Genomic DNA, 12437 nt, shown 5'->3' on the forward strand with positions numbered 1-12437 from the left:
AAACATCATAGTATAGCATAGCATGTCGTTAAAATTCTTGAAAAAAAGTCATAGTATATTATGTCATCCAATATTATGACAAAACGTCATAGTATAGTATGTCATCCAAATTTATGAAGAAACATCATAGTACAGTATGTCATCCAAAATTATGAAAAAACATCATCATATAGTATGTTGTCCAAAATTATGAAAAAACGTCATAGTATTGCATGTCGTCCAAAATTATGAAGAAACATCATAGTATAGTTTGTCATCCAAAATTATGAAAAACCGTCATGGTATAGTAAGTCATCAAAATTCATGAAAAAACGTCATGGTATAATAAGTCGTCAAAATTCATGAAAAAACGTCATAGTATAGTATGTCCTCGAAATTCATGAAAAGACATCATAGCATAATATATCACCAAAAATCACTACAAACGTCATAGTATAGTATGTTGTCAAAAATCACAAAAAACTTCATAGTATAGTATGGCGTCAGAAGTCATATATGTTATCATAGAAAATGCCATATTATAGTATGTCAAAAATATAGTATAGTAGATCCTAAAAGATGCTGTAGTATGGTATTCAAAAAAATTGGTAGATTTGATCATAAGAAATGTCAATGTATGTAATTTTGTTCAACATGTCATTGTATAGTATGTCAAAACATGTCATAGTATAACATAATGTTATTATATAGTATAACATACTACAGTATAACATCTTTTATGATATTCTATAAAGTGAAGTATGTCCAATATAGCATAGCATCATCTGTAAATAATAATAACGTTGCATAATTTGTCCACAAAAGTTTGATAGTATAGTATTTCATAAAAAATGCAATAGTGTAGTCTTTCAAAAAAAATCATAGTATAGTATAAAAAATGCGAGTGTTGGTTGTCAAAAAATATTTATAGTACAGTTTGCCAAAAAGTAAAGTATAATACATCATACATAGTATAGTATTTTAAAAAAGTCATATTGTTATATGCCATAAAAATGTTAATTAACATGCCATAGTAAAGTATGTAAAAAAAAAAACAATCATAGTATGTCATACTAAATGTCATAGTATAATATGACATAAAATATGCCAGTGTAGTATTTCATAAAAAATGTAATAGTATAATAGGTTATAAAAAATACATTGTACAGTTTGCCAAAAAATAGTATATAATATAGTACATTATAAATAAAAGTCCTAATCAGATCACTTATATCTAATATAGTCTTTGTAGCCTTCCTGACACATTATTGGTGTGTTTTCTTGCCAGGTTTGCTTGTGGCTCCAGTAGACCAGACACTAAAACTGTTGCTGCAGATTGTGATCCTGCAACGAGGCTTGGGGCTGCAGCACATCCTGTGTGAACAGAACAATTGAAAGGAGGCATGCAAGAAACAAAGGGATGACGCTGTTAATTGGTCACAGTTTCAAAAGTGTTCATGAATGTGACAGGCAGCTGAACTCAGATTCTTACAGCAAGTTTAATTGTCGCTCTATCAATTTATCAAATGACATGAGTACCCTTTCTTCTTATTGCATATCGCTTCAGTACGGCCACCTTCCAGTGAATACAACTAAACAGCTGCACATCTTTATAATCATAAAGACTTAAACCATCTGCAGCTCCTTTCATCATCACAAGATGGCAGTGACTAATGCTCAAGCATGTCCACCACTCCCACCTCTGAAGAGATGCCCACAGGGATAGATTACTACACTAAAGCACCCCAGAATAAAAAGTGCTGTAGAACCATATTCACACAGGTGCTTTCAGTCATCTGTGTGCATCCCTGTTTCCTACAAATTGCAACAGCACATACATTTTGAGGAAACAAAGTGCTGACCCAGTAATGTTTTACAACCCGGCCGCTCTTGGCTTCCATATATGTAGGTATTCATGTCACTAGTTTAACCTCCTGTTTTTCACTTTAGTATTAACATAAATACAAATACACATTTTGACTATAAGGAGTCATGATGAGAGTTTGATCTATTACACAAGTTGATGAAAAAATAGGTGTATGTACAGTAAATACGTACTGAACGTGTGTATATGTAGAGTATCTACATGTCTATAAGTGTGCAGGATCCTGAGTAACAAAATTACACGAAACCTCCGCTAATTAATGCGCATCAGTACATGCTTTGATACCAACTGGATCAGAGAGGAAATGAAACAGCGTGCCTGGTTCTGTCAGAGGGAGGAGACAGAAAGAAAGTCAGGGTTTGTTGAAGAAAACGTGCCAGGGAGCAGGTTTGGTTCACGGAGGAGTAAGTTACCACAGAAACTGTCCCAGAGTCTGAGTTAGTTAATCCTGAGATGAGGGAAACTTTATAGAAAGAGAGGTATCACTGAACACACTTTCTGAAACAGGAGCCAGAGAGCTTTGATGGTTTAACCACAGGCAGATACAATTTGTTGATGAAGATGAAATAAAACACAAACAGCTTCAATGTAAAGGTTTTATTGCCAGAAACTCAGGACAGAGCAGACAACAAAGATCCAGACAAAATATATGCTTGAGTTACAATAATAATTAGTACTCTAATTACAATTGGTACCCAAATTAAGATTTTTAAAACTGTATTTTTTTAAGTCTTAATTAAAAACAAATGTATATATATATATATATATATATAATTTAAGATCAAAACTTTTGTGTAAGTACAAAAAGTAATGCTCCATGTTTTTAAGTTATTCAAAAACATAATCTATCCATCCATTTGCTGTTGCTTATCCACATAGAGGCCATTCACACTCACGGACAATTTAGAGTCACCAATTAACCTGCGTGTCTGGACTGTGGGAGGAAGCTGGAGTACCCAGAGAAAACTCACACTGACACGGGGAGGACATGCAATTTCTGCACAGAAGGGCTGTGACCTAAACAGGAACCCTCTTGCTGTGCTCTCAAAGCTCTCTAATCTGTTGAACATATTCTCCCTCCCCCTCCATGTTCTGTGGGACCTGATAAAGCTTCAGAGGGCTGTTGTCTCCCCCAAAAAACTTTAGCTCTTTTACAAAAAACTGAAGTACTGCATTGTTGAAATCTGTGGATATTTTTTTTCTTATTGGTGACATTGATTCATCGTTGATAAACTCCTTCCACTTCTTTTGTAGAACTGTAACGATTTCTTCTCTGACCTCCTGGTGAAATTTAGATGTAATAATTTTGGTTCCACGGTCCAAATGATCTTTTTGACGACATGAAGTTTTTGCCTGATCCACAAGTTTGTGAAGAATGGATTTGATAGTACTACTTAGTATTTTTTTATCTGTGGCCAAGTGGATTTTCTTATATAGGCCACCATTTTCAGACATATTTCGTCTCAGTTTCTTTTCGTTCAGTTTGAAACGGATGTTCTTGCATTTTTCAATATAAGGAAAAAAAACACTCTTCAGATCTGAGATGTCAGAATAAGTGAGATGCTTAAAAAAATTTGGACCAGTTAGTCCCCAAAATTTTGTAAATGTGACGTTGGTAAAAAATCCATATCTACTGTGCCAGTCATCAGCTTTCTGTAAAAGTAGAAACATACAGCAGGTGGCATTGTTCTCTCTCTTCAAACATGGGCTGTTATAGGAAAACACCAAGAGTATTTTCACTTCATTTCCACGATCTAATAAAAAATCGTCAATCTGCTGAATTAATATTTCCTCACTGTGTTTTTTACTGGGAAGAGAAGCAGAATGTCCTTCCTCCTTTGGATGGTCTGGATAAACTGCAGGAAAATCTTTGGTATTACCATCTTTCAAATAAGCAATAGCAAATGCATATTGTTTTTCTTCTTGAGATGCAAGGACAGACCTCATGTGTTCATCCGGAGGCATTATATCAATACTTGACTCTTTGTCTAAATTCAAATGTGGTATAATTTTTGTAAAAAAATCTGTTTTATCAGAAGTTTGCTTTTTAAAAATGACAGGTAGGCCAAAAAACAGCAAGTAAAGCAATCTGCTTGAAGACATCACGTTGGGATACACCTGAACAGGGATAGAAGAGAAAGCCCGCCATCGATAACTCTGGAGGTCCCTTGTCGATGGCCTGTAGCCCAAAAGGTGTGTAAGGCATGAGAAAGTTAATAAGTTTTCGTTTAATAATTCAGTTTGGTAAAACCTTTTTGTGGGCAATCTATTATTTATATTTTGGTGAGGAATATATTTATTATTTCTAATCTTCTTTGCTGGGCTACAGGGATGATCCTCCGGCTGCAGGTCTTCTTCCCTGGATAGTAAAAAAGTTTGACTTCAATATTTTTCACAGGACAAAATCATTCCTAAAACATTATTATCATTATTATGATTATGATTATTATTATTATTATTATTATCATCATTTAACTGCTAAGCTGGAAGAGTTCCCATGTGCCACATACATAGAGCTGTAGATGGTTAATGACTAATTTAACTCTGTTAAGTGTACCTAATGGTGGCGTGTTAGATTAAAATATATTTATTTTCTCTCCTCTTGTTGCAAACGGGAACAAAGCACAACAATACTGCTCAATATAATGGAGTTCCATTTACAGGCAAGGATTCAAGATTCAAGACAACTTTATTAATCCCCTAAAGGGCAATTTCATTTGACAACTCGCACAACAACACACACACACACAACTTGGAAGACTTGGAAAAACAATTACCCTTACAAGCAGGTTGGGCATAACGACGCCCTGAAGGCAATAGTGAAAATTCACTTGCTAAAACATGCCCGGAAGTACTTAGAATGCTGTGTGACTTCCTCAGAACCTGTTGCTCCCATAGAGAACCTAGGTCTCTCTGCTTAAGTCCAATAATCTTGGAACAAATTTTCACAACTCTGTTCAGGCTATTCTTGTCCCTGAGTGACAGGTTGTTGAACCAACAGATAAAAGAATAAGTCAAAAGGCTTTCAATGAAGGACTGATAAAAACGACAATGAATCACTGGACTGACAGAAAAAGAATTTAACATTCGAAGGAGATGAATCCTCTGCTGTCCACGTTTGACCAGAGCTTCAGTGTTAACATCCCATTTAAGCTGGTTGTCAAACACAGTGCCTAGATATTTGTAGGAGCTGACAATTTCAATCTTCTCTCCATCTATGACACTCTCAGTGAAGGCCTTCTTGTCACATCTAAAATCAATTATCATCATCTTTAGTTTTGGATGCATTTAACTCTAGAAAGTTGTCCTTACACCAATCTACAAATGCAGGGAGAGCCATACTATGGTTGTGTTGGGCACCCTGAAGGAGAGACAACAACACAGTATCATCCGAAAACTTAACAAGGAAGCTGCTGTCACAAGATGATCTGCAGCTGCCAGTGTATAAGATATAAAGAAGAGGTGACAATACGCACCCTTGTGGTGAACCGATATTAGTTACAACAATGTCAGACAAATGACCATTCACAATGACCCTCTGCTGTCTGTTGGTCAAGAAGTCTAAAATCAATAAAATAAGTTGATGTCGTAGTTTAAAATCAGAAATCAGTCTCTCGATTAAAAGACCAGGTTGCATGTGATTAAAAGCGGAGGAGAAATCTCCAAACAACAGTCTAGCATGGGCATTAGGTTTCTCCAGATGTTTGTACAAGGCGTTAAGAATAAAAATCTTAGCGTCCTCAACACCCTTTCCAGCCTGGTAAGCAAATTGTAGAGGGTCGAGTTTACCCTCGATAGCTGTGAGAATCTCATTCTTAATCATTTTCTCCAGGATTTTCATTATCAATGAAGTGAGGCCAATTGGCCTTAAGTCATTAGGCTGTCTAGGCTTACTATTCTTCAGTAGTGGCACAATATGAGATATTTTCCACGTATTGGGATACTGAAAAGAATCAACTATCATTTGAAAAATATTTTTAAGAACACCACCAAGCTGCACAGCGCAGTGATGCAATGTACGGCCACATATACCGTCAAGACCTGGGGCTTTTCTCACATCAGTGCCTTTCAATAACTTAACCACCTCATCTTCTGATATTATAATGTCGTTGGCTGGGGAAAGTGAATTTTTAAGTTCACTTATCTTATCAGAAAAGTCAAGCTGTTCTAAATGAGAATAAAAAGCATTTAGAACATGTGGTAATTCCTGGTCCTTGACCCCTTCCAGATTAACATGTTTCCCAGTACTGTCTTTATTCTGGTTTATAGCGGCCATGGACTTAATGCCCTTCCAAGCATCTCGAAGATTACCACTACTATAGGCTACTGTAATTCTATTTTTTCTCTATATATTTTCTTTGCTTTCCTTATCTCAGTCCTCACTTCCCTGGATACTTCCTTCTTATCCTGACCGTTACCTGTAAAGAAAATGCGTTTCTTCTTATTAAGAACCTTTTATAATTCTTTAATAACCCAAGGTTTGTTGTTTGGGAAAATAGCAATCTCTTGAATATAAACAATTGTGAAAAAGAGTTGGGAAAACTCTCTTGGCAAATAATAGGGGCGGAGGGAGATGGACAATAATTCGAGGTCGGTCGTGCAGATCCTTTCCCGCAGTATCTCTCATTCACATAAAAGCAGACTCCTCCCCCCTTAGCCTTATTTGTGATAGAGGGACTTCTATCCATCCGAATGGGATAACCAAACCCACTGATGAATAATTCATCATCCCGGTCAGCTTCACCCAGCCATGTCTCCTTAAGAGCCAAAAGACACGTCTCCTTAAACTCCCGCTTGCATCTAGCGTAAGCCTCCAATTGGTCCAGCTTATTTCGGATGGACTGCACACTGGAAAGCAGAATTGTTGGGAGAGGAGGGAGACTCCGTCTGACGTCAACATCAACTTTCCTGATTCTCCGCTGGACACCTCCCCTTTTCCCTCTTTTCCTGCGAATCCTTTTCAAAGGTTTCTTTCTGGACAGCTGATCACTGTCCAGTCCACGTAACAGTGAGGAAAAGATCTCAGCGTTGCTTGCAGGAGGTTCTAAGTCTTTACAACCTTCTGCAAGCAACCCTGAGATCTCCCGGCTATAAGTGTTCCGGTTCGGAGTGCGGCCGCCTCCATTGTCACCGCGTTGATCTCCACAAACCAGCCAGGAGAATAAAGTCCATAAGCAGCACAGATCGTCACATAATTCCTCAGGTTCATAACTGCAAATTACACACGTAGCTTTCCGAGAAAAAGAAAGTTGACGATCACGACACAGAAACGAAGAAATCAACAATAATAAGACAAACATTTGCGAGCTGCCCCGAGTCGCACTTGACAGAGCGCCCCGGAGAGAGTGTTCGTATGAAGAACAAATATTAGGGAGACTGTCTTCACAAGAAAACAACATAATCATTTGCATCAGCAACGTTTACTGTCGTGACAAAGTGCTCTGCAGCCGTGGCAACTATGAGAGCAAATAAGGAAGTTGTATGATGTAATAGAGAGACAGAGAGGCTACTTGTATGTAAAACAAGTAGGCTGCTCCTAAAATGTATTTTTTAAAATACTGAGATACATGTAATGGAGTAAATGTATACCATCAGCACCTACCATGGAGGAGGATGGGAGACTTTGTCCGGTTTAGAGGAGCGGGGCCGAAGTATCGAATTGTTTGGAGATCTGCAGACAAAGATAGATGAGAATAAACTGTCAAACATTAAGAAGTGTTAACATGTCATGACGTGGCAAGTCACTTAACTGTCATATAATAAATGTAGACGTATTAAAGTCAGTTGAAGAAAACAGTAAAGTTGAATATATTTGACTCATTTGACCTAAAAGCTGTCTTTTCACATTTACTTGACCCATTTTATGAGGACCACTTTACACTGAGTAAATACATCTTTATACAAAGAGTGTACCTTTGGGGTGATTGGAGCTGTGGCTCAGAGGAAGTGGTTAAAGGCGTCTCCTCTCTCTCAAGCATGTCTGGAATTTGTTGACTGCTACTGTCCGGCTTAGTGAGAGAAAAATAATTATAAATTATCTTCTAAATTATGTTTTCAGATGTAGCTGAAAGTGTTCTCTCTTGATGTTGGTTAACAAACAACACATCATTATGAAATTGTTTAAATGTCAGTGTTGGTGTTATTGATTATTTTACCCTTTGAAAAACTATCTTTTGATAAAGTAACCACTTACCTCCATGGCCAGAGGCTGTGCACACTAGAGAGAGAAATGAGAGGACCTTAAAACACAAGTGTTAAGTAACTTTGTGTTGCTTTAAATATTGTTTGACACTTCAATGTAAATAAAGGTTTAAAAAAACAAAAAACAGACAGAAAATTTGTACCAAATTGATGTGACTTACCAGACTTGGTCTGCGGCAGTAATGTCCCCCCAAAGCAGGGGCTGGTAAAGCTTGTTCTCCACAGAAACTTCAATACAGTTCTAAGAAAAGTAAAGAGTATTTATGATAATAATGATCGTTATTATCAAGAAAGGTATTTTCTGTAGATAACAGAACCAGCCCCTACTTTGGGGGGGATTTTTTCTGTTTTTCTAAGTCTTGTCTTCTCCTTTCCTGTTTTGTGTGCTCTACAAAGGAAGAGTACATGAGAAAAAGACAGGCCCATGTGTGGCTGCTCTGAAATCATTTTGAAATTTCCTGTTGTCACCACGCCCAGTTTCTTTGCACAGGCCGTAAAGCTGGGTTTTCAGGTTTAACGTGTGGGGCAGATATTGGCAGATTCGAACTTCCGGGATCGATAACTCTTCAGTGAAACGTTGTTAAAACACAAAACACGCATATTTTCAATCGTAGTAAGATAGACAACGAGCTACAACATAATATTCATCAAAATGAGCCGTCCTCTGAGTCATACCAAGAACATTGGTGTTTAAGTGCAGCCGGCTGTGAGCGCAGCGCGCAGGGACCGTCTACAAAGTGCAACACCGAAAATATTCAATAACGTCACTATAAATTAGGAGTGTAGTGTCACCAAACTCACACCACACTTCATTGGTCTCCTACAGACTCCTCTACAACACTTGGTTTGAAAGTGTGGAGTGAGTTTGGTGACACTACACTGTATCATATTGAAATTATTTATTAATATTCCTAATAAAAATTCCTAGAAATTATGTAAAATGCCTGCCTTTCAAACCAAGTGTTGTAGTGGAGTCTGTAGGAGACCAATGAAGTGTGGTGTGAGTTTGGTTCAATGAACTCACACCACAATGACGCCCATCAGAGAATACATGGCTGAAGAATTCAACTGTGCTGTAGTCCATCATTTCAGAGAACAGTTAAAGTCATTTCTGGGGAACAGCAGCCCACTGCAGCTTCACCGCATTCCTCTGATGTGAAGGAGAATTTGATGAATTTATAATCTGTCATTGATGAATTTATGATATATCATTGTACATTAAAGTCCCAGCTGTGAAGGAAATTTGTCTATTTTTTGTCTTTATTTCAATAATACTTTCACACATGCTGGTCTTGAAGTCATATGTGTTTTCATAGAAAGACTACTAATCAGATGTACAGCCACATGTTAGGGCCCTGACACACCAAGCCGAGGGCTGGCAGCTGGTCAACGTCCGGCCATTGTTGGTGAGCATCCCTGGCCTTAGTTTTTAAGGTGTGTCTCGCACTATTGGCACTTGTCACCTCTTGTCACCTGTTCTTTTGGGCAAGTCAACAAGTTTAATCAGTATCTGAGCAGGCGGAGCCCATCAGTGAGAAAAGTCATTGTGGAAGACGGTTCAGCTCAGTGCACAAGAGGAGAAATGAAAGTGAGGAAAGCAAGCAAGAAGCAAGAAGTTGCTCAACATCTTGGCTGTGATCCACATTTTTTTTTTAAGTCTATGCTACTTCTCTCCTGAGTGCACACCCTGAACCTACAGACAACACCTACTTAGAGTCAGAATCAGCTTTAGTGGACACGTATGTGAATATCAACAAGTCATTTGACTCAGGCTATTAGTGACTCTCACTGTATTGACACATACACAACATTTTCAGGAAGACAGAAATAGACATGCAGCTGAATGAAGACAGGTAAAAATATTGAAATAATTATCATGTAAACACAAGTAGGTAGACAAACAGATGCGTATTTAAATACATTTAATGAAGCAACAATCAACAGCAACACACAAGGTGTACATGCAGGACAAACTGTTTGTGTAAATTGGGAAGAAGACTCAAATGGCGCAGGAGTGCACAGAGTGCTATGATAAAGGGTTGACACATTTCCCCCCTGTCAACAACAGTTCAATGACACCCATCAGAGAGCTGAAGAAGTCAACAGTGCTGTAGTTCATCTTTTCAGAGAACAGCTTAAAGTGATTTCTGGGCAAGAGTAGCTGCCTGCAGCTTGACCGTATTCCTCTCAGGTCACCATGAAGCCCGTCAAGAGTCTGGGGCAGTTTGAACTGCCTGTGGGAAGAATGAACATGTTAGAGCCTGTCCCGTCTTGATGAAATGCTCTAAGTGACTACTTTTCTTTTTGGAAAATTGTTTGCTGCCACTCACTTAATTCTCCGGCTTTTGTGGCGTCTGGCTCCGTGCGTGATTCTCACTTCCTGATCCTGAATTTAAAAAGGGGTTACTGACTCACTCACAGAATGCAGAGATTTGACTGGCTGAGGAGCATCATGTGAAACAATTTACAATGCATGCAATTGGTCTGTGAGTTTCCTGAGCAGCTAAAACAGTTGGCGTAAAGGCCAGAAAGGCTGCGGCAGTTAAAATAATAATGCTTCATCAAAGTTTAGCAATACTCAATCATTTATTGGTTATAGATTGGGGTCCGGATTGGACGGCGTCTATGTCCAACCCATGAATGACCTCTGATGTAGATGTAAAGATTGTTCAGCATTCTGGGAAACAACCGGCTCATTGTAATCCAACATCCAACAGAGCTGAGCGGAAGCTATTTAAGGTGTAGAAATGATTGCGCAACTGGGCAGCACTCCTAGTTCAGTGGATAATGCTTCTGCCTTGCAATAAGAGGGTTGAGAGTTTGAGCGTGGCTGCCGGCAAACTGCTGTCTCACTCATTATACAGGTGTTTTCACTAATATTGAATGCCACTGACTTTCAAACTGGACCCTAACCACCAATACATACAAAACACAGTCACTCCTTGAAGAGAACAACAAAGTGTATATACTTAACTGTAAATCTTCCCCAACAACCCTTCATCTGTATCTGCCTCAGAATTCTTCACCCCATCAACACATTGCTGACCCTCAAATTACTGTCTCCATTTGGAAAAACCCAGCTATTAAACTGTCAGGTGCCCTTATCAACAGCAGAAGTCATGGCATGGAAAATCGGCAACGGCAAGGACATTCCCTCCAACCTGGACCATGACAACTCCACTAAGGTGCTGTGGTCAGAGTTCAATAGATCGGCAAAGTTACACGATACTCGTAAAATACACAGTGTGGTCACACCAACAGACTGAGCCAGCAGAAGATAACTTGTTTCATCTCTGAAATGAATGTCAAGATTCAAGATATTAACAATGAGAGTAAATCATACAATGATACAACAAATGAATGGAAGTCAAAGTTTACAGCTGGACCAACGTATAAAAAAACCAAGACATGAATCCTGGAGAAAATCCAGGCTTGGAAGAGGTTGGACATTCAAAAACTGCAAACCCTTGTGCCAATTTGACAGCAAATCTGGATTGTTCAGATGTGACCAAGAGGATTCAGTTGTTAATTAACAGTTGGGAAGAAACGACTTACTGCTGTGACAAAACAGAAATGTACAGTCGCTTGATGGGACTGCTTCCATCTAAGGGAGAGGAAGATGGTAATAATGCTGTGTGTTCTGATACAGTACGGCAATGGCATATCAAAGATTTCAACAGAAGAGAACCTGAAAGAGACAAACAATTTGCATATGCCATGGTCCTCTTGAAGGACAACAGCAAAAAGGATTTTCTGGCAGTTCATCCAGAATTTCAGAACCAGAAGAAAGAGTCTGGTGCCCTGCGCACCAAAGCGGACCAAAGCGGACCGACCATCAGAGCAGCAACACACAGTGAAGAGATTGTAATCAAGCAACTGGATGATTATCTCCAGCACAATGGGACCATGGTGAAACACATTTTGATTTATACACTCAATAGCCCGTGTTTGAAAAGGGGAGACCAAATTGTCCCTTGTATGTTTCAGCTTTTACACAAAGCCCATGAATGGCATCAGCATTATGGAGTTTGTACTGATGTGGCATTTACAAAGTTTTGGGGACTAAGTGGTCCAAAATTATTTTAAATATCTCAACTATTCTACCATCTCATGTCCCAGCAGTCCTTTTCATTCACATATTGTGAAATGCAAGGACGTCCATTTCAAACTGGATGCTAAGAATCTGAGGGACATTTTCAACAAGAGTGATATCAGCAACACTCTGTCACATGTTAAAGACACGGATAAGAACACACTCCGCAGGGGCATTACATCTGCTCGAAAAACCCTTGTGAACCTGGCAGAAACTTCATTTGGTCTGCGTGGCGATCATTTGGACCGGGGAAAGCAGACGATTGGTTCTTTGACTTTT

The 12437-nt window shown here is 38.7% G+C and overlaps 1 protein-coding gene across 11 annotated transcripts in view; it reads right to left on the reverse strand.

Moving 5' to 3' along the window:
- Window positions 1–2446: 2446 nt before the first annotated feature.
- The window catches only part of LOC125894154 (uncharacterized), a 122046-nt gene continuing 112055 nt past the window's right edge, over window positions 2447–12437 (reverse strand). For 3 of the 11 annotated variants that reach the window (XM_049585368.1, XM_049585380.1, XM_049585378.1), the window contains exons 3-5: window positions 7778–7872; window positions 7467–7535; window positions 2447–4223 (exon numbers count right to left, since the gene is read on the reverse strand). In XM_049585368.1, the coding sequence (XP_049441325.1) occupies window positions 2909–4223; window positions 7467–7535; window positions 7778–7872 (1479 nt within the window). In that variant the 3' untranslated portion in view covers window positions 2447–2908. Of the gene's footprint in view, window positions 4224–7466; window positions 7536–7777; window positions 7873–8057; window positions 8082–8226; window positions 8499–12437 lie in introns of those variants that run through there. The other 8 variants (XM_049585386.1, XM_049585376.1, XM_049585370.1 and 5 more) reach the window with 5 other exon arrangements.

This window comes from Epinephelus fuscoguttatus, linkage group LG9, assembly GCF_011397635.1.
Source record: "Epinephelus fuscoguttatus linkage group LG9, E.fuscoguttatus.final_Chr_v1".
NCBI lineage: Eukaryota > Metazoa > Chordata > Actinopteri > Perciformes > Serranidae > Epinephelus > Epinephelus fuscoguttatus.